Source organism: Excalfactoria chinensis, chromosome 12, assembly GCF_039878825.1.
Source record: "Excalfactoria chinensis isolate bCotChi1 chromosome 12, bCotChi1.hap2, whole genome shotgun sequence".
Lineage (NCBI taxonomy): Eukaryota > Metazoa > Chordata > Aves > Galliformes > Phasianidae > Excalfactoria > Excalfactoria chinensis.
This window is the reverse complement of record NC_092836.1, coordinates 9,327,377-9,349,726: the sequence shown is the minus strand read 5'-3', so window position 1 is coordinate 9,349,726 and position 22,350 is coordinate 9,327,377. Positions and strand designations below refer to the sequence as shown.

Below are 22,350 nucleotides of genomic sequence, written 5' to 3'. Positions count from 1 at the left end.
TGTTCTTCAGATACATGTAAAATACATCTAGTGAGTTTAGACATCCTCTCTTATTCTGTTTCCTTTTCTTCTAACGAGTTTATTTGTGTAAAAAATTTCATCAGCTTTCCTACATGTATACAGTACCACATGGCAAAAAGTCCTCTAGAACTCACAGGGAAAGAAATCTGTAGATAATGTAGAAGCAGACACTGAAGAAACATTTCAGATTGTCTGAACCACCTGCATAAGCCACATCTAGCCCCAGAGGAAACACTAGTTTTGGACATAAAACCATTGAGCATCAGGAGGAGGGCAGGAATTTAACAGCTTTGCAAAACTGTCACATAACCAGATGACCCCTGAGCACACAATCTCAGTCACCTCTTACCTTATCTCCGTAGCTTGCTCCTGCCAGCCAATGGGTTCAGCCAACGCAACGTTCAGCAGGAGCTGGCGATGCCACCCCAAGACGGGATTCTGCTACTGCAAGCCAGGTGTGGCGGGCCCCAACTGCGATAGATGTCTCATGGGCTACTGGGGCTTTGGAGAAAATGGCTGTCGTCCTTGTGACTGTGCCAGAGACTGCGACCAACATACTGGAAAATGTTTCAACGGGTAAAGGAGCCCTCATTTGAGTTCACTTTGTGATGGGATTCTGTAAAAATGAAATGAAGGTTAAATGAAATACGGCAAAAATGACAGTAAATGGAGGATGCTGGAGGAGGCCAGAGGATACATGTTATCTGAAAAGGTGGCTGTAAGTCATAAAAGGTCTCTTGGACTCCACTTGATGGCTAGCACACTTGTAAATCCATTGTATTATTCAAGCTGACCTTGAAATGATGACTTTTGCTAATAAGAAGCAACTCCACAACCCCAGAGGAGTCTGTGTGGTATTCCTAAATACATCTGTTTGCCTTGGAATTAAATGGAAGAGTCTGGAGAGCTTGCCTCTCCTCTGTGCCCAGGGTAAAATGAGTTTCAAGGTCTCTCTTTTATGTCTGCTGGGTACCCCAAACATGCTTTAATCTTACTACAGAAAACTTACTGACTGGCTGCAGTTTTACCAGTCCTGCAAGTATACTCAGTTCCTATTGACATCAGCAAGTGATCACTAACATAAGAGTTGTTTGATTCAGCAAAAAAATAACAAAAATAAAGCCCAAACCAATCAACTGTTCAACCAGAAAGAAAAAAAAAGAGAAGAAGGCCCCAAATGTATTTATTTAAAAACAAAAATGCCAAGTCAGCACCGGTGATGTCTAAGTAAAAGCCTAGATCTTGTGGTTTCTCTACAAGGTGTAAAGTTTTGCTCTTAACACTTCCAACCCGAAAAGAGAAAGCTTTACTTCTTGTATGCAGCCATAAACTGTTTATCTGTGTCCTAACCAAGTCTTCTCTTCTTTGTGCCCTTCCAGCTATGACAATGAGCCGTTCTTTAATATCCCCATTGGGGGCCGAATCCCTGACCTCGTGCAAACACCAACTAATGAGAGTGAAGAGGAGTGGAAATGGAATGACCACGAACAGGGATTTTCTGCTCTGAGACACCCAGGTACAGCCCAGAGTCTGTGAACATCCAGTAACTTCACTCAGTGCCAGCTCCTTCTTCTTTCCACCCTGACTTAGACTCTATCTCATCTCTAGCTCTACTCTGTCCTTGTGCTGGCAACATCTCTTGATTTGAACTGTCACTGGTTATTAGACCTATGTTATTTTCCAAACAAGGTTCTGCTATTCAACTTTGGGTTTTGGAAATCAACAAGTCATAAGTAAGATTGTGTGAAAAATATCCTCCATTTGTATTCTTAGTTATTGTCATAATGCTTATAAACTTACACAGCTTCTTCTCAGTCACTCAATGTGTTGTTCAGTGCTTCAAATGCTGTTTGTGAAAAGACCAAGTCAGCCATCACTGAAATGAAGCCAAACCTGTGGTGGAACACAAGTGATGTTAAGAATAAGGTATCCCTTATGGCATGGCAGCTTAAGACAGGAAGTAAAGAATTATTATACTGTATCCAGATAATGTCATCAAGCAAGCAAAGTTACAGAATGAGGTACAGCCTTTAATACTTGAAATGTTGTTAGTATTGCTTGCCACAAGTGAAGGTCCACATTTACCAGCATCAGTGACTTACGACCCAGAAATAAAAGCTCCAGCTATTGTATACCTTGACTTTCCTGAGAGCAATATAACCTCAATAACAGCAAGGTTCATCATTTCTTATAGGATAAAAAAAATGATATTATTACTTACATGATTTAAATCTGGATCTGATTCTAATAAAAATCTTTTTTAGTACCAGTTTATTAACTATATAAGAGACACCATGAGGGCCTCATTTTACTTGGCAGCACTGTTCAGATCTCAGACTAATTATCATATTACCTAACAAGAAGCAGATTTGCAAATAAGGGAGCTCACGCTCAAGGACTATTCAAGTCCATCCAGATTCTGGGAGTTACATACATAAAACTTATAGCATTTGCTTCTCTTTCCTCTCTCATTTCCTCACTCTTCTCCAACCTTCTGTGTTTTGTGATTCTCCTGCTAGAAAAGTGTGTGTGCAAAGAGAAGGTGCTTGGAAGCGTCACTGACTTCTGTCAAATGAAATATGCTTATGGTAAGTGCCCTCAAGGTATGATACTTTCACAGCATTCTTTATGCATGTTATTTGCTGTTAGTTGGTAGGAGTGAAAAATGACAGAACTGGCAAATAAGAGGTAGGATTTATTCTGTATCGTGACATGTCCAACTTCAGACCAGAGCTGATCAGTGAATAGCTTATTTCATGCCAGGCTCCTTGGTGTCTCCTTTCCACCTTCACTTTTTACAGCAGGAGTACCGAAACTCTAAGTCTGTGGAATGACTGACCTTTTGCAGTCATTATGAAGGCTCAAATGCTTGCTTACCAAGAATGTATTTAATACTGTGATTTATCAACACCTGGTTCATGCCATCACATGAAGCAAGAAAGGAAAGCTTCGGCATCCAGAGGTTCGATATGTTTCTGTCATGACACAACAAAGCCTGCTCATGGGACCAAGCTGGATGAGTCTACTCTGCCAAAAAGTTACAGGATCCTATTAAATTAAAGGAAATCTATCATGGCAACCAGATGTTCGACCACAGAACAAAAATACTTTTTCTGGTTTGTTGTGCAATCATGGAATTTCAGCCATGTGATATGTCTGACAGGAAACTTCTTGACTTCCTTCCTGTGGAGCAAACCATCCCTTCCCACTGGACACAGATTTAGACAGGCCAGTGTTAAAGCCATACCAGTTTCAAGAGTTTTCAGACTGTCAAATATAAGGCACAGAATCAGCGTGCTTCAGATCAGACCATTAGAGGCTGATCTGTTTTTACACCCTTCCTCTGTATACGTACAGTTGTTTTCCTGTGATCTCCAAATGTCTGACAGTGGTCCATTAAAGAATAGTTGGTAAATACCACGTTGAAAGGATCAGTTACTTCAGCTAAATAAATAAATAAATAAATAAATAAAAAATCATAATCCATTTTTCCTTCTCCAAATTTATTTGGATGGAACCATGGCTGAAATATACAAGCACTGGCACACACTTCTGGTACAGCTGCAGTGCTTTTTCATGTCTTCTTCCAAGATGTCAAAATTCTACCTTTTAGCAACATAAAAACAAATCCTTCAGAACTTCTGTGTTGGTGTCCATCTTGATATGTTTCTTGGCAGTGATAAAAGCAAGAATCCTATCGGCTCACGACAAAGGGACGCATGCAGAAGTTGTTGTGAAAGTGAAGAAGGTCCTGAAATCCGGCAAAGTGAAAATTGCTCGGAGCAACAGAAGCATTTACCCAGAATCCTGGACCAACAGGGGATGTACTTGTCCCATTCTCAATCCTGGTAAGAACAAAGTGCTTTTAGTACTTTCTCTGTGGGATTAGGCTCAGGCTGTTACGGTGCTCATCAGATTCATCCTCTGCATCTGCACCACTGCAAATCAGGAATAACTCTTCTGAAAAGAAGTTACATGGTATGAGAGTCATGGAGGTAAAATCCATCTGGAATAATGCACTGTGGTTCAGCAGTTCCAGGCAGCATAAAGCACAGTGAACCCACTTCTTTCTGTCGACTACTAAAAAACAAGGACAGAAAAAGTAATTCCAGATTTAAACACTTAAGTACAAAAACACATTTCCTTGTGATGGATGTGATAGGATGTAATAGATGGGGCATTTCTCTATCCACTGGACAGTAGCTAGACTGAAACTACCTTCAATAGCTACTGCATGAGCAGCACAGCTACACAAGCCAACAGCTTGCTTCCCCTGTAAACACTGTTGACAATTCATTAGGAACATTGGCTATAACTACTGAACACTTCTCATTCATCTCCATCAAAGTGATGGAGTAAAAAGCAGTAAAGAGCATTTTCTTACCAAAGTCATACAAAGGAAAAAAATCAAGCCACCCTGGAGATGTTTTACCTTTTGTGATCTGATTGGAACTTCCAGGTTGTGACTTGAAGAAATTTTATGAGGAAAAAAAAAGCCAAGTATTTTTATATTAACGAGTTTTCTGAGGAACAATTCATTAAACATTTGTGAGACACACTGACTGTGTGATCATCTATTAGGATGCCCCATCATCAAGCACTGTTATCCTCCTGATGCTGCAGTGAATGCTCAGTGGTTCCATTTCCTGGAGACGTCTGAGTTGCTCCTAACAGAGGAGGAGAGGACTGCTGTACCAGAATACATATCTGCCATACTGAACAGCCACGTCAGCTGAGCTGCACAGGGCACGTAGATTAATCTGGCTCTTTAGGCTGCTCACCAGCCAACCCCCATGCAGCCTCTTCTCAGGCACTTCAATAATTGTGTTTTTGTTTCCCTCCGGAACACTAACAATGTGGTCTTTCTGTTGCCAAGAGTTTCAACTCTGAGTTCCTTCTTGTCTTTACTCCAAAAGTTTCCACAGATGGAACCCAAAGAATTGCTCTTTGGAAGTTAAGTGGGTGGATATAAAAAGGTTGTCTGCCTTCCATCAGGATGGCTCTATTAATCTCAGCTAAGGTCAAACAACCAGGGCAAAATTTTACAATAACAACTAAAATTAAACAAACAGAAAGCAGCAAACATGCAAAACAAGAGATACAAATTCACCTATTACCTGTGTAGGACTTTTAAAGCAATTTTCTTCCCTGAATTCCTCCACATGCTGAAAATATAAGCGGAATGTAACACCAGTTTCCATATGCATTGAGATTGAATTCTGCTACTCACACCTATAAAAGCCAGGTGTAAAGCCACTGAAGCACACAGTTACACTAACTTAGAACAGAGAGATGAGACTCAAAGTCGGTCATCTGTGCATAGTGGCGGTGAGTCCACGAGTGCTAAGCCCATCAAAACTAAATCAACCTGTAGCTGTAATTTCTGCATGCAATCATGTGACGTCTCAGCTATTACTCCAGGAGTCAGCACTGACAACATGCACATGAAGGAGTGTGAACACACAAAACTGCACGTGCACGAACTGGCATTTAAGAACGACATGAAGCTGGCTAAGATGCCACATATGAGATCCTTAAGAAGTAAAGAATTTCTGCATTTGTTTTCTTCTACTCAGTGATTTTTTCTTTCCTCCGAATTAGGTACCGACTATCTTATAGCAGGTCAGGAGGACTCTAGGAGCAGCAAACTTCTCGTGAACATGAACAGCCTGGTGAAACCCTGGAAAGCACATCTGGGAAAACAAGTGGCAGATATTCTTCGAGCAGGGTGCAAGTAACTTCAGCTTCAAAATTACAGCGATGAACTTTGCCTTTTAGTAACACTGCAGTGAAAGGTGTAGCTAGCTCCTATGTTCCCAATCAACGTGCTCCTAGCTGAAGTGGTGAAGGTGGGATCACCACCCTTTCTCCTTTCATTTCCATAGAAAATGCTGGGACATGACTGCTTTTTTTTTCCAAAAATGCACAGACTTATCACATAGCATCATCCATAGGTTACAGATTTAATTTCAGCCTGATTCAGTGTACCCAGAGAATCATTTTACAAGGCAAAACTGAAGGTATGGATTAGTGTTTCCACACTTCCAGTCAGAGCCTGATATTAATACATATAAGCTGCTTACATAACGCATTCATTTCTTGGGTGTAGTTTTTGTTTTAAATAAGTGACCACTAACAGGCAGCAATTTCTTTCAGCTTCACAAGTGGCATAATACTAGATAAGTATGTCGAATGTAACATTTATCTAAAGGAGCTCAGATATTTTTATTTACCATCAAACAGCGATTATGCCAATATAACGTGCTGCTTTCTAGAAAGCAATACTGTCAGATGGCTGAACAGAAACAAACTAACACAGCACTCATCTGGGACAAGGCTCTGTAGATGTACTTTGCTGTCATCAGTGCTTAGTGATGAGCTCTGCTGCAGAAAGCGCCTTAGCACAAACTTGATTCCAATTTCAACTCTTGCTCTCATTTTACTCTTTGCTGTAGTACTCAAAACTGTAACACCAGGCAAAGGTTGCACGGCAGTTACTACCAAAAAGCCTTATGCTAGGTGTCATGGTTTTGTGCTGTTTAACAAAACCATGACACTAGGAAAGAGTCAAAACGTGATGAACTTCAGCTGCTCCTACGTCGAGTTTGTAGTACTACAAAAGCTACAAAAGTAGGAGGTAGATGGGTTGCTTGTATTGCATATTAAATGAGATGGCTATAGTTACTGTGAGAGCAAACTGGCTCTTCAAGCTGTGCTCGAGACCACTGACGTTTGATTTGCACTCAGTGCTTTCATTCTCCTTTATTTCTCTTGGTCACTCTTGAGGTTGAGATACTGAACTTCAGCTGCCTTCCCATTGTACATGAGAGGATTCTTCTACCCCACAGAAGTACAGGTGAGGTAACATCTGCACTCGAGGTGGAAATAGTCCTGTCCTGCAAAAGCATTCTTTCTAAACCAACTTCCCCCTACATCTCAGTAATGAAGAGGAAGCGATTCTAATTGTTTCCTAACAAAATATTTTGAAGAAAATGTAGTTCTTGACCTCTGCCCCTAAGACAGGGAAATTATAATCAAATGGAGCTCATTTAAACATGTTATCTCAATAAGTAAGGCAGAAATGATAATGGATCAGTCTATACTTTCAGGTGGTCATATTCCGCATATATTTTATTCCACGTCTACAATTTGTCTGATGTTCTCAAAAAGAGGCGCTACTTTAATTTAGCACTCCCTGGTATATGGGAAAATCCAAAGCTAATGCAAAAGGATGGCTGTTCTAGGCTACAGGTTTATTCTGTTCGTCACTGGGCACCCGAAAAAAAGAGCTTTGTTAATTCTAATTGCCTCTGTTTTTCTTTTAACTTTGCATTGGTTGAACAGCAGAGAAACCTTCAGGTCATTTGGAAATGGATGACAGGCAGGTATCAAAAAGAAGCGCTGCTCTTCTGCTGACAGTGTATAAAGTGTCTCTCTCTCCTGTTTCAAGAAACCTCCAGTTTTCCCTTGCCATAGATTTTCTTTCCTTCTGTTTGTCTTACAAGCCCTTCATTATTTATTGTTGCAAAAGCGGTATCCACCAACGTGGCATCTCCAACAAGCTATTTAAGTAATGCAATAAAACACTTTTTAAACAGGGTATTTGGCTTAATTTGAAATGTCAGCGTATAGAAGTTAGGAGCATAACAACTTCTTACTTTTCTTCAGACTGTCTGAACAAGAAGACTGACTAGCTCTCTTTCAAACAGGAATGAAGACATGTTCATGAGTTTACAGTGTTCTCAGAGGGCCTCTCACCATAAGTGAAAATTAGGCGTATGTTTATAGCTAAGTTCAGTAACATACTTTTCAACACAGGTCCTTTTTACCTGTGAAGCATCTCATTTACCGTGATCGTATTCCATTTTGGTTCATAGCACTGTATTAAAGCAAACTTCCATGTTTTAATTTTTGTGCCAGATTGTTGATTGTGGGGAAGAGTGAACAATTATTTGTTCATGAATTTGTTAATGAAGAGTGAAAAACTATTTGGTAACGTGGTCATTCACAAGTATTTCCAGCAGTCGCTAGAAGAAACACTATTTGGAACACAAATTTTGATACCCTAGTATGTTCTCCTAGCACCTGCTGTAATACTGCAATTAATGATAACCTTACTGCAAACACTGTTGTGTGCTAAGACAGCCATCAATATGTTGCACGCTTCAGTATCTCAGAAATGAGTGACAACCATAAATACATTTCAGAGAGGTATAAAACAAATGAGGTGGAGGAACAGGGGGGTGACACCAAAAACATTCAACACATTTATTATCCAAATTTCCCCCTTTTTGAATCCCTACTTTATTTGCTGATGGCTATATAGGTAAGTTTCACTCATTCCCTCTGTTAGTCAGAAACATGAACATTTTGTTCCAACCACAAGCTCTCACTTAATGGCTTCCCATGTGCATGAGGGAGTGTAGGATGACTTACAGAAGCTGCCACGTTTCTCAGAACAGAACAAGCAAACATGGTCATACATAGTGAATTTAAAATAAACTACCCCAGAAGATATCTCTTTCCAAGACAAATTGTTTTGTAGATCTGCATGTGGTACCAGGTTATCTTTTCATCCTTGTGACTGTCTCTCTTAGGTGGCATAATAATATAAATAATGTTAATACAGAAAAGAAAATGCATTTGCCCTGTACAGAAGTGGCTGTACTGCTTCTTACAATAAAACAGGACCCTCTTAAAGGTGTCCACGTGAACAACCCTACAACACCGAAATGGATAAGCAATCGCATACTAAACGGTAGTGATAATACATCACTTGGACATCCTGCATAAGGATTAAATAAAAGTATCTGGCCACAAGGAAAGCCTGGAAAGCTGTGAAAAATATATGAGTGCAGGCAGTCACCTGGAGAAGCACATGCAGCTTTCCACACAACAGCAACAAAATCGGTATCATTGCTCAAAACAGTTCTATAACAGCCGTGCAGTACATCTGTCCATGAACAAATGAGCATTCTTACAACATGGACCTTTAAAACATGGAAGCAGTTCATTAAATGGTGAGTGCTGAGCTCTAGTTCCTATATGGTAACATACCATCACTAATGCTTCATCTCCTGCTCTTGTTGAATGGTAAAGAAAAATATACCTAGCAGAACTTTGTGCAGTGCACTTCTGAAAATAGTTCACTGCTATAAAGAACAAGTTTTCTCTGTAATGTGCACCGTGCCTCATGACTTTTCCATCCTGCTTGATGTAAGTTCTCTTTGAGTTGATATAATTTATACAAAGTGCTCTCTGAAGACCCCCAAACCTGGAAGAGTTAGTGTGTTATTTGTTACGTGTTGTAGCACATTCCCTTTTGTACTTGAAACATCCATTAAAAATATTCAGACATTTACACTGATGTCTGGTTTGGGATCTGTCTTTAGAATTTTGAACCACACAACCTGAACCTCAAACTACATGCACATTAATGCTTTTTAAGTTAATTAACCACAACTATTACAGAAACCATCAAGGCTCTTGCTTCACGAGTATCGAGCACAGAGTTTAGCAAATGCAGAAAAGCATTTAGTAAATAAGGCAACCACAACACATGTTTTCTACTGGCGAGTCTGTGGGAAAGGAAATGCACATTTTGTATGAAAATGTACAGAATACAAACAAAACAGGAGCTGATGATTTATGTTAGTTCAATCATTAATCAAAATTCAACACTGCATGTGCCTACACATAACATTTCCAAGTGTTTAATTCCCTATCACAATAAATACATCAGGTCAAATAAGGTCTAAAAAGATACCAAGTTCTTAACTCCTCCTTTGCATGTAGTTGATTTGAGGGGTACAAGGCATGAAAACAGAAATATATGAGGGGTGCAGAAGATGCCTTATGGATAAGTGACAGAATGTAGAGGTCTGCTTTGCTGGTTCCCATGCTTAAAACTAAACCCAATCTGTCACCAGAGATGCATCTTTGCAACTCTTTATAATACCTGGTCCTACTCACTGATGCACTTTAATAAGTTCTTATCTTAGCTGTGTATTTCTATTGAGACAACTGTACCTCTAAGGCCTAACCTTCATTTTTGACACAGAAATGACATGATGAATATCATCATCCCACTTCTGTCTTACAGCTTTGTGATGAGAAATGTTACGATGTACCACTTCCAAATGCACAAGTCTGAGTCCTGGATTACATTATTGTCATGGAAGCACTATACCTGACACAGAGCTGCTACTCAGCACCAATGCGCAGGGACAACATACAGAACAGACTCTGGTAGCCTAGATTCTCAGAACTGCAGCTCTCTGCATTTGAGAAACTGTAAAGCCTAGCTTTGAAAATACCAACTAATTTGTAATTTGGCTCTTTGTGAGAAAAAAAAAAATCAATAAAAATCACAAGCATTGAGGGTATTTCAATCTTTAACTGTGCTGGTAATACCTGTTAACATGTACATTCCTAATACAGAAACACAATGGCTATAAACAGAACTGATTCTGAAACAGAACAGCACTAGCAATGCAAACTACAAGCTCTGAATCTGACTGTCAAATTCTGCCAACCTTACTTGTCCCATGCAGTACCAAATGAGAACAATACCAGCTGGATCCAACCTAGTTCATTTTCAGACTCTTCGCTCTGTCCCAGGGAGAAAGAAGTGAGGGCCCCATAGGCCAGAATAGAGAACAGAGCCAACACCAGTAAGGAGAAATGTGACTGCCTGTAGGGGGATGAAAAGAAAGCATTATTTGGGAATGTATGAGGAGACAACGCAGAAAAGGAACAGGGTGGAAGCAGCAACACTAAGCAACAAGAGAAAGCTTAGAAAGCACAGATGTAGAAATTAAACATCTCTCTCTCATCCAGCACTTTAAGAAAGGTAATGAGCATATTTAGGGTGGATTCTTTCACCTTCTTAGGACACATAAGGGAAATGTCCTTTTAAGAAAAACAAATCAACAGGACCCATCATCAGATTTAGTACAGCAAATCCTATGTCCAATTATCCTTCAAAATCAGTGCAGCATCCCAGTTAATCTGCAATGTGCAATCAGTACAGATCTTCCTGTGCTCTTTGTTTTGGCTGTAACAGGGCCTCCATGAATGGGCTGCTCACTGATTTATTAAATCTAGTCTGTAACATGCTATTTTTGCTTTGTTTTTTACAAAATGCATTTGTTTTATGACTAGAGATTGCCTTTCCGTTCAGGCTCTGCCTCCTGACTTAAGCTAAAGAACATGGGATCCACTAGAGGAAACATACAGAATCAAGAAGCCAAGAAAAGTCCAAGGGTTCTTGAAGAAGGAAAAGTTAGTAGCAAGTGGAAGAAAATCAGTCCTACATGAGGCAGTTGTGGCCATGCATTCCACCTCTGCCACCTCAAGTTTACTTTCTTTCAATTGCAAAAAACTTCTTTTTGTGTATCAAGGAGCAACAGAGACTGCACTCCCCGTAACAAGCAGGACAAAAGGTCCATTGTTTAATGATTTCAATTAAATCAGCAAATGGCAGAAAATTAAACAACATTCCAAGCATTTTAGTGTGTTGCGTGGGGCTACTTTCAGTAGATCTGAATGCATGAAAAGGCCTTTCCAGCTCGAACCACTGGCTGAATGCACAGGGTACTCTATAATCATAAGCCCGTGTGCTTCTGGCAGCGATGGGTGCAAAATCCAAAGCAAGCTTTTACTAATGCTATTAATATGTTAATAGCAACTGTCTGAAATGCTCAGTGTGTAAGAGCAGTTACATACTACATTTAATAATACCTAATTCTTCATTATTTTAGCAGTCTTTGACCTATTTACTGATCTTCATAGTATCAAGGTACACCAGCATTTGAGAGACAAGCTTTTTTTACTTCCATGCTCAGCTGGAGAACTGGAACTTTATCATCTTACCCTTCCCCTGTGCAATCAGAATTAGTCCAGAATGAAAAACAAGACTTCATAACTTCACACTTGAGCTATGAATTCAACAGAAAATAAAACACGTGGTTTGACATCTTAAATAGTTTAACGTTAGGTAAAGTCTTGCATTAGTGGGAAAGAACAATAACATCAATGATATAACCACTACTACATTTCTTCACTCTTCCTTTACTGGGGGGATCTTTTCTCTTGTCAGGAAAAACATCAGCTCTGGAGGGGTTAAGAGCAGTTAAAAAAACCCACAACAGCAGACAGGCTAGTACTGTTCTACAAAAGGAAGTCATGTCCAGTGAATAGAGCTGATTAAGAATAAATGACAAACTGCTGGTAGCTTCTCTACACTGTCCCACACGAACAGCGTTAGAATTTCAATGAGAGGTAAAATGAGTCTAAGAAGCATATACTACCCTTTTTTCTTCCCTAGGAATAAGAAAGTAGGTTCTACGCATTTAGATAGCAACTTTCCTCAAAGAGATTCATTGACATGTGATCAGATAAGTGTTTTAGATGAACAGGAGACATTGCTGTAAGGTTTAACAAGGACATTCTCAGTAAGAACCAGATAGGATCTAGATCTTGTTTCCAGCACAGCCCTGCCAGATCGCCAGATGTAACCATCCTTAAAATAAACTGCAAGATATACATCTCCCTCTTGACACCCCAATGTACAGTATTGCTGCTGCAGGGAGCAAAGCTAACAGAGGTCACTTTCATATCTGAAACAAGGTTATATCTGCAGGAAGGTTACTGAACGCTAGTTAAAGCCAGAGCTTTGAAACGGAGACAGCATAGCACAGCAAAGTAAAACTCTAACACATCTAGGGTTTTTTGTTTGTTTGTTTTTTGTTGCTGTTGCTGTTTTGCTTTAAGATAGAGAGCAACTGAGGCAGAGAATTAAATAAAGATCAATTACACTGAAATCTTCCCTCCAATGAATCCTTCTTGACCTGACGCATAGAAGTAGTACAGGGTAACACGTGTATAATACCTCTAGAACCCCATGCAACTGATTTCTCAAAGCCATTTAAATCTACTACTCACTCCTTCATGGCAGAGACAGAACCGAGACATCAGTTATATGCAACTAAGAAATACATTGGAACAAGACAGCATTGTATAGCTCCAAATAGCTTTGTATCCAGAAAAAGGGGAAAAAAGGGGAAAAAAAAAAACCTTATCTGCTTATTTCACAAGCTTGCCAGAAATTCTATCATCTTTACCAGGCACTAAAATAACCACTGATTGATTTTAGGCTGCAACTGCATACAGACCAATGCATTCAGTTTATAAGCAAAATATACATACATACACACACACACACACATATATATGTGAATGTATGTTATATTTGTTATATATGTTATATAACATATATATGTTATATATGGTTAAAGCAAAGAAGTGGAAATATGTATTTACACATAATCTGCCTTCTAATTCCTAATCTCTTACTGAAGTGCAAGCATTTTACATTTGTACACAGATGCCAGAAGTACTCACTACAGAGGACAGATCCCAAACTTGCAGAGCATGGAGGCAACGTGGGAAAGAAAAGCAAAGCAGAAAAAATAGAAGTCAAACAGTTCTTAGAACAGAGTATCCCTTCACAAACTGTTCTTGCTTCTTCACAAATAACGCGTTGGATTTCCATTTGAACAACCAAAAGCTTGAGTGTATATGACTTTTTTTTTGTATTTGGTGCCCGGTGTTTATCTGATTGCCTAAGATTTCATTTTCATGGTCCAACTGCCTCTGTGCCAAGGTTTATCACTGCTGCTTTTGTGCTCATTTACTCAGGTTAACTTGGCATTTGTTTTCCCGTGCATTGAAGAGTCACGGTGAGAAGTTCTGTCACACTTTCTTTTAAAGGGCGAGATGCTGAGAGTACCTGCTATCCATCCCCTCCGAATGGAGCTGTCAGCCACCCAATTCTTTCTTATATATATCTTTTAAGGATCCAACTGCTGTGCTGAAATACAAATGGCTCATACAGGTGTTAGAATTCAAGAGAAATTTCCATCAAACTTTTGGAAACATTCAGAAATAACTTATCCAAGAAAGACACCAGAACATTATAAGGAAATGATGGTTCTGAACACTCAGGACTGCTGCCCGCCAAGACAGGCAAGCATTTAAACATTACTCCACTTACTGGGCCTGCACCGTTTTATACTTTGGTTAAGTTAATGAATACACTTAAAGAGAACCTGCAATGAACACATACTGAAGCCACTGGGAAAACTGGTTTTGTAGTGTAACTCTCATAGCCCAAGGATTGCAATGAAAGAAAAAAAATATAGCATTTCCTTATCCACAGTCATTAAATTATACTGAATGGCTATTAAATTATTTGCATTTCTGAAGTAATTCCAACATAGTTCACTAGCTGTTCAGCTTCTCTATAATGTGAATGATAGTGCTTTATGTTTTTAATGTCTTTTTTGGGGGAGGCATGAGGAAGAAAAGAATGGGAGCAGAATAAAACTCAAGCAATTGATCTTCACAATGCACAACCCTGTTCAGTCTGTTTACAGTGAAGAACAACATCTCAAATACAAACAGCCTTAGTTTAAAAAACAACAACAAATAACAGCACTCAATGAAGATAAAAAGTATTTACTTTTTAATATGTATTTAAGTCACAGTATTTGTTTTGAGATCATTACACCAGGTGACATTTTCACTGTATTCTCAAAGTATTTTCCAAGAGCCTGTCTAAATAGCGAAGGGCTTTAACTAAGGGAAAACAAAAACTGTGCTGACAAACTGACAAAAACAAAGCTAATGATCAACATTCTTTCCACTCATTTATATCAATGGTCATACAACCATTTATCAAGATTTAAAAGCAAACAAAATCAGACATTTCTTTGGGGTTTTTTTGGTTGCGTTTTTTTTTTTTGTCAGACCTTAAACTGATGTGAGGAAAATGTAACCATAATCTAATCTGACACATTTTAGGTTTAGGTCATTTTCACGTCCTGTATTATTGTGCCAAAAAAAAGTCATTAAGGAAAAATAATCATTTAATGTGATCTCTGTTAGAACAGAAAGCATTACTAAAGAACATCTACTGATCAGAACATACTGAAATGAAGATGACCTGGTACACTAACGGGATTTTTGTTAACAGCTGCATATATTTAAAGAGATTATTCAAGTCAAAACTCAAGGAGAACTTGATGTGTGAAAACAGCTGATGGAGTATTAACTGTGTCTGGTAACAGGTTACACAGCGCACACACGTGTTGGTGCTTTTTGCAGTATTTATTTGCAAGACTGTCACACTGAGATTTCTCCTTCCACAATAAATTATTTACTATGATACAGCGTACAGAACAATGGTGAAACATTTCTTGACAACTCAGAAGACAGACATACTGCAGAAGTCCGCATCTCTGAAAATGAGAAATGGAGACAACAGCCTCCTTGCATCTTCATTAGCTAGATCCTTTCTCCTCTTTGGCAACAGAATCTTCCACAGGAGTAGCTTCCAAATCTTTGTTTGACTTCTCCTTCTCTTCGTTTTCATCCTCTTGAGGGTAAAGATCTGGGTATTTTTGCATGCATTCTTGCATAGCACGGAATTGGTCCACACAGTCTGATCCCTTTATTTCTTCTGTGCTATAGTGGAAACAAGAAAAGGCTGACTTGAACTGTTCCCCACAGGGACCACTAGCCATTCCACCCAGACATGGGCAGTTCCAATTGATATCTCCATTGGGCAATATCAATCCTGAACAAATAAAAGAGAGAAGTAAAGTTAAGCTCTCCCTCCAATAAATTAATTACATTCAATGAAAGCTGCTAGGAAGTATTAAGAATACCATAGTAGTTCTGTAGCTTCAGGAGTGCAAAACACCTTCCATTTCCTGGACTGTTTGCTTCTCTCTCTGATCTTTATGATCCATTTTTGGGCACAAGTGAGAACAGTTCTATATCTTTGTCTGAATTAAATCTTTTTCCTCTTGCCAGACTCTGTCCGAGAGGCATGCAGGCCTTAAAATCACGTAATATAAGAACTTAATTCCTGTATTAAGATTAGAATTCTTTCGAATCAAGCTGAATGAATGCTTTTTCATTGTTTTAAATGAACTCTGGAATACTAACACAGAACCTTTGCCCAAAATTTGAGCAGGAAATCCAGAACAGAAAAACTTTCAGTTGAGGTAAGAACACACTTAAAGTAAACTTTATCTATTAAATCACAAGTCTGCAATGGACAGGATTACTATCTTTAATTCTCCAAATTAACCCTCCTTTGAAATGCAGCCTCAATGCCACTGATCCAGTGAGTCATAATTCATTGGTATTTGCACCTGGGAAAGAAAACCCACTTGATTACATCATAGGACACTGAGGCTAGGGTTAGCATTTATTTGCTGATCTCACACAACCTATTCTTTCTCAGCTTCTAGAATCTGTTGGTATCAGGAATGAAACCAGAACCATATGCCATTATGTCAATATATGCATTTCTACTTCCTGTAATGAAGCCCCACTATTCAACTGGTAAAAGTTTCTTCCATATTATATACCAAATATTCCACTAAAAATCTTACATACCAATGATCCACAGCCTAAGATGACATACACATAGGAAGCAGGATTGAATGGAACATCACCAGTCATAAAAAACAGTTCTGTACATCTGATCATTCATTAAGCTCTTTCTTAAAAGAATTGGGGTTTTTGCTTTACTAGTCCTTTGTAGAAAACACTTCAAGACTTAACCTCGAAAATAAGACAACTAGAATAAATTTGGACGAGCACAGAAGAGGGAAGACGGCAACTGTCTTTGCTTAAGGTGCACTTAATATGCACTTTCTATATGCACTTTCAGCCAACTCCCCTATCACACCTGTAATGATAACAAAGACCACTTTTCATGCACAAATCTCACTACTGCCTTCTTCATTTACATCTAGAAGTAATTTTATAAACTGTAATTGCAATGAAAACTGGAGATCTTTTACTTTAAATTCTTACACATATAACATACAAGACCAGAAATAAGGCCTTCAAGTTAGAACATACTTGGAGATATATTGCAATTCAAAATGCTATCTTGAGCCTACCTACTTTGTCAGCCTTTTCCATTTCTTTTCTTTTACAACTTTTAGGTTGAAGTGACTCTACATATTCCTGTTTTGGCTGCAGAAATCTCATAATGGATAGCACGGAATTAGAAAAAGAGAACACAATACAACTTTATTTTCTCCCAAGGGAAATAGAGCACAGGTTTTCCTGAGTGGTCCAGCAACAAAAAATAGACTTCTCAAAGTCTCCTTGTCTGTTAATTCCAGATGCTAAACAAGAACATGGCAAAAATACCTAACTAAATATTTACAGATTAAAAAGGCTCCAACAGAAAGAACAGCACATCACCACTACTGAAGACATAAGGTTCTGGCATATCTACATGATTAATCTATTTAACCATACTGCATACTGTACAGTAGAAAAGATCAAGAGAGACGTTACGGTGGATTATGCCACAAAACTTGGAACACTGGAAGTCAAGCATTCTATTAAAGCAGAAGCTAAATTAGAATGGTCTGTCTGTGACTTTATACACAACAAAGCCCCTTCCAATTGTTTTTTAAATAAAAACCACGAGTTGGAGCTTCTGCAATTCAACACACTCTAGAATGTTTTGCCCATATGTCCTTCCTGCCCACAATTTTCTCCCCCATTAGATGTGGCTCATTCTGTGACGTGTGAATTGTTCTGATCTGCAGCACTGCAGCCTGACGCTGTTCAAGTGAGAAGTTTTCAGGGAGCCCTTAAAACACGGCAGTAACTAACCACATGCTAAGAATAAGCTTATTATAGTATTTAAACACAGAGTTTATTGTTCTTAATCATATAGTTACACAATTTCACTGCAAGGTGTCCCTGATCTAACTTGCTTCTGGCTTTCTATTTCTTCTACAGTTTAGAAAGATGATCTAACGCATTTTAAAGACAGAATCAATAAAAAAGAACTATCACCTTCATTCTTCAACGCAGCCTTTCAATATGTAGCAAAATACACATATGAGGAATGAATTAATAAGTCATTCAAGCAAGTAGGAAGTGGCTCCTGTAATTTTTACTAGCTTATTACCCAGATAAATGGCACAATACACTATATTCACAGAATCACAGAACTCATTGCATATGTACAACCAGAGAAAGAGCAATTTGGGACAGGGTGTCAAAGAGAGAAAAGAGAGAAACCCCTCTTCAGAGGCATCAAAAGAATCAATTTTCAATCTTCATAGCGTGTATCTGTATTATGTTAGATCTGAGACAGGCACTCTTTCATCTTAAAATCCGGTGTCAAAAATAGCTGTTTTAGTTCCAGGACCAATACACACCCACATGCTGTTGCTAGAACAACAGCTTTTGTTAATAGAATACAATACTTTTATTATCCCCAAAGAAAGACCGTGAATAATTATAAGCAGGAAGACAGGTAAAATCGGACCACAACATGTAAGATCAACACAGCCTGCATGTATGCATTTACTTTGTTAAACAGCAAGCTACTTTGTTTAGTCATACATACACCACACAAAGTGACTTAACAGTTCAGTGAATGATAAACTCTCTAAGGCTTTGTATGCTCTCCAGATGTGGAGAAAAAGGCTTTCCTCCTCTACTTTGCAAGCAGTCTCCTGTTTTTCAGAGGAAACAGGAAAGCACAGAAAAGCAACTGTGAACTTAATGATGCCATCTGATCATTAGAGGCCATTACTTTTTCACTTAACAGACCAATAATGGATTTAAAATTCATCTGATGGGAATTAAAAGTTCAGATTTTGCTAAATTTCTTCAAACCATACAAATCAGAGTAAATACTTTTCAAATTATGCCTCTTCAGACACTGCTGTCCACAAACCATTTGCATGTTTCATCTTCCACCCAAGTCAAGGCAGTAACAAATACCACTTGGATTTTAGTATCTCTGTGAAATTTTCAACAGCTGAAGCACCACTGCCATAACAAAAACAATGCTAAAGCCCAAAGCAGAGATTGTTTCCATCAAGTAGGCAGTTTAGTCATGGCATCTCAGTGACAAAACTTCCCTGAAAATAGGAGATTTGAAGGACAGGTATTAAACTGTAGCTTCTCAGCATCTTCCTGAAATAAGGCACAGGCACATGGGGAAGACTTAGGAGAGAGTGGAGACAGGAAAAACATTTTTTCTCATCGTATGTTAAAGGTTGTCAGCTTACCAACCTGTCAACCCTACCACATAGTCAAAAAGACAGTGAAGGTTATTGCAAAGCTTGAACAGCCAGTATTGCATCAGCTATTATAGAGAGAAAATTGTCTTCTTTCTTATCTTACTTACAGTACAACTGAAGCTTATGTTTAATGAAACAAAGTTGAGAAAACACAGTTATTTTAATGACATAAATCAAAACTACATCAGCAAGCAAAGCATGCCTTTGCTACACAGCTGCTAAACTGTGCTTAAATACTGCCCTCTGGGGGTCACAGAACCCCTTGCTTCCAGTTTCTAAGAAAATTCCAGCCTCAGCTGATGTGAAAGCAATGCAGTCACACAAAATGACAAGGCTAAATAGTGTATAAGGGAAATAAGAAAAAAAAATCCAAATTCTCAGATATTCAGAACATTTTATTAATGTGGGTAAAATGTACTTAATCCTGACAGGAAACAAGATATTTCACCCATTAGAAATAACCTAAAATATGCTTTATGCAACCAAAATATTACCAGTCATCCAGAAATATTCTGATCTCTTAAGTCTCCTAGTTCATTTGCAGGTTGGGTATACTCTGTGTGAGAACTGTAATTACCATTGAAAACTTGAGGTGTAATTTGAACTTACCTGTCATGAAATTAAAAGATCACCAGTTACTGATTATTTTGCCACTTGTACAGTACAGAGTAAATCATTCACATATAATTTATATTAAATTGGATACTCAGAGGTTGCCAAGTTAGGCAACTTGTGCTGCACAGAGGCAGGCAACAAACTCCTAGCAATGACAGTGGAGGTGCAACTCACCCCCCCATCCACTCTGAAAATGGCACTGAAGTTGATTAAGATAGTTAAAAAGGACAATGAGAATGGCTCTAAGTATGTTAATACAAGAAAAGACAACTTTTTTTCCTGAATATTTCTGGTTGCTAATTAAAACAAGTCGTGAACAGGTGACTTGGAAAGAAAAAGAAAACACATTTGAAAAGTACATCATTTGTGCTGTCCTAATTTGGAACTTAAGACTGGGAGGAGTCGGACTGTATATTTTACTATACAGTTTTCTCAGTTTACTGAATAAAGTGTTTATTTACAGAAACCATTGTCCTACCAGCTCAGTCCTTAAAAATGAATTAATATTGTTAGAATACGACATACAAGGTGTATCAATCTCTGCTCCCATTCAGTTCTGCTACTGACCTTGTTCTTCATAAGGGTCATCTGGATCGTCTGCAACCAGCTCAGCACTGCTTGGTGTCTCATGGTCCTCCTTAGTCACAAAGATAATTTTGTCTTTTCCTGTCATGTAGAAGAAAATAAGCAAAAGATCAGGAAAAGCTGAGACTGAGTAAATAATTCACCAAGTGGCCGACCAGAACACAGTAACGAGATACTCAACATGATGCCCTGATGTTAATATTGAATGAATTCTACTTTTCTTATTGAGCACCTTCAATTACAAGTTGCTGGTTCACAGGGAAATGTGTCTAAAGAGAACTGGGAAAGTATTCATAGGGAAGGTACTGAAAGTTATAAAAGACCTGGAAATAAGGCCTAAGAGAAAAACAACCTGCGCTTAAAAAGATTGAGTAGCAATTTATCTAGAACAGCGAATAAAACGGATCCCATTGTCTTTGTACCACACTCATGTAACTGTAGGAAGTTATTCTCAATATCCAATAGGAACTGAAAAAGTCATAACTAATTATGGCTAATTATAAAAAACTAATTATTAAAACTAATTATTAAAGATACAGCACGTTGTTATATAGGAAGGAAGTGAGGATGAGGTGAACATAAAACAGCTTGTGAAGTCTTCTTTTAAAGCACTCATTACATAATAACAAATCACCCATTTTTACATGTTAGAATATACAGAAACTACCAAATCCTTTCGCTCTAGAGTTCCTCTTTTCACAGCAAAGTATTGTAACAGCCGTAAATCACTGTACAATTCACTGAATTGCAAAGTTAAAAAGCTGTTTTGAAACCATTTGAAACTACTGCTCTCTTAGGAGAACAAACTCAGCTGAAGGGGCTGGATGGAAAAAGGACCAAAAGTGAAAGGAAAAACTCTCCTGAGCTACAGGAAGCGTTCAGCAGGACACTCATTAAGGTCAGCAGCCTCCATTACAAAGTCGTGCCATAGTTTATAATTATTGTGTCAATTAAATACCAAAAAGCACTTTAACGGTCTAGAGCAGCCCGTGTTGAAAGGTGCTGCAAACATCACCAAGGGCAGAAAAACAGGGCGTACCTCCTGCTCTTGTGTCACTCTTGATTTAACAAAGTAGTTATGAAGGGGGAAAAAAAAAAACAAAAGGCTTGCCTGGCAACCAGGGCAATGTTTCCCAACAGCTCTGTAAGGCTGTAAAAAACTGCTTTAAGGCAGACACGAGCAGAAGAGAACATCTAACTGAAACTCTTCTGAATGTAGAACTCAGAACGAGCACCCCAAACACTCCAAATGCAGAAAGGCCATTGCAATGACAAAGCACATGACAGATTAGCATCTTCTTGTCCTTCAACGTGACCTCCACCAGAAAACGTCCAGTAATTCCCTTTGCTTTGCATTCAGTCACGCCTTCACCACGTGTAAAAGATCAATAAACCTGGATTCTTTCTGAAAGGGAAGCTCTGTCAGCCGTGTGTGGCATCCCAGCCAACTTTACAGCGCAGAACAGCTGGGATTTCTCACATGAAATGAACCAGAAACGGATGAAATACCATCACCGTTAACATATAACCCCATCACCACAGAAGTAACGCCGCCTTGCCTGCCTCAGCACCTAACGGCTCAGGGAGCACAACAGGACTCCGGCTCGGCTCTGCTCCGACCCATTGGACCGCAGCCTCTTCATGCGGCCCGCCCCAACGCTTCCCGCCCGCCGTGAGGAGCGCGGCCCAACACCACACAATCCGGGGCCGCCTCTCCGCCCTTCGAGCCGCGCCGCCCCCCCCCGCCTCAGGGAGAACCGCGCCGCGTGACATTGAGAGGACGCCGGGCTCGCACCTTCCTGCCTGCAGTAGGACATGGCGGAGCCGCCCGCCGCCTTTCACGCTCGGTGCGCCCGCAGACCGGCTCCGCCGCCGTCCCGCGCCCTTCCCGCCCGCTCCGCTCCTCCTCCTCCAGCACCACCGCAGCGCCGCGCAACTCCACGCCGTGACCCCTGACCTCCGGAAGGACACACACTGAACTGCGACTTCC

General features: G+C 39.3%; 2 protein-coding genes across 3 annotated transcripts in view; one reads left to right on the top strand and one right to left on the bottom strand.

Moving 5' to 3' along the window:
* The window catches only part of LOC140257576 (netrin-4-like), a 45,499-nt gene extending 36,118 nt beyond the window's left edge, over positions 1–9,381 (top strand). Inside the window, exons 6-11 of one of the 2 annotated variants that reach the window (XR_011905061.1) lie at positions 384–597; positions 1,401–1,537; positions 2,541–2,609; positions 3,699–3,869; positions 5,623–6,540; positions 6,582–9,381. Coding sequence is in view for 1 of the 2 variants with exons in the window: in XM_072346949.1 (XP_072203050.1) it covers positions 384–597; positions 1,401–1,537; positions 2,541–2,609; positions 3,699–3,869; positions 5,623–5,759 (728 nt within the window). In the remaining variant the exon portion in view is untranslated. Of the gene's footprint in view, positions 1–383; positions 598–1,400; positions 1,538–2,540; positions 2,610–3,698; positions 3,870–5,622 lie in introns of both variants that reach the window. The other variant, XM_072346949.1, reaches the window with a different exon arrangement.
* Positions 9,382–14,494: 5,113 nt separating this feature from the next.
* On the bottom strand, positions 14,495–22,324 carry CHCHD4 (coiled-coil-helix-coiled-coil-helix domain containing 4). The gene is made up of 3 exons (XM_072346954.1): positions 22,156–22,324; positions 20,343–20,441; positions 14,495–15,661 (listed from the first exon to the last, which is right to left on the bottom strand). The coding sequence occupies exons 1-3, from the start codon at positions 22,175–22,177 to the stop codon at positions 15,366–15,368; spliced, it is 417 nt and encodes a 138-aa protein (XP_072203055.1). The 5' UTR covers positions 22,178–22,324; the 3' UTR covers positions 14,495–15,365.
* Between the last annotated feature and the right edge of the window lie 26 nt (positions 22,325–22,350).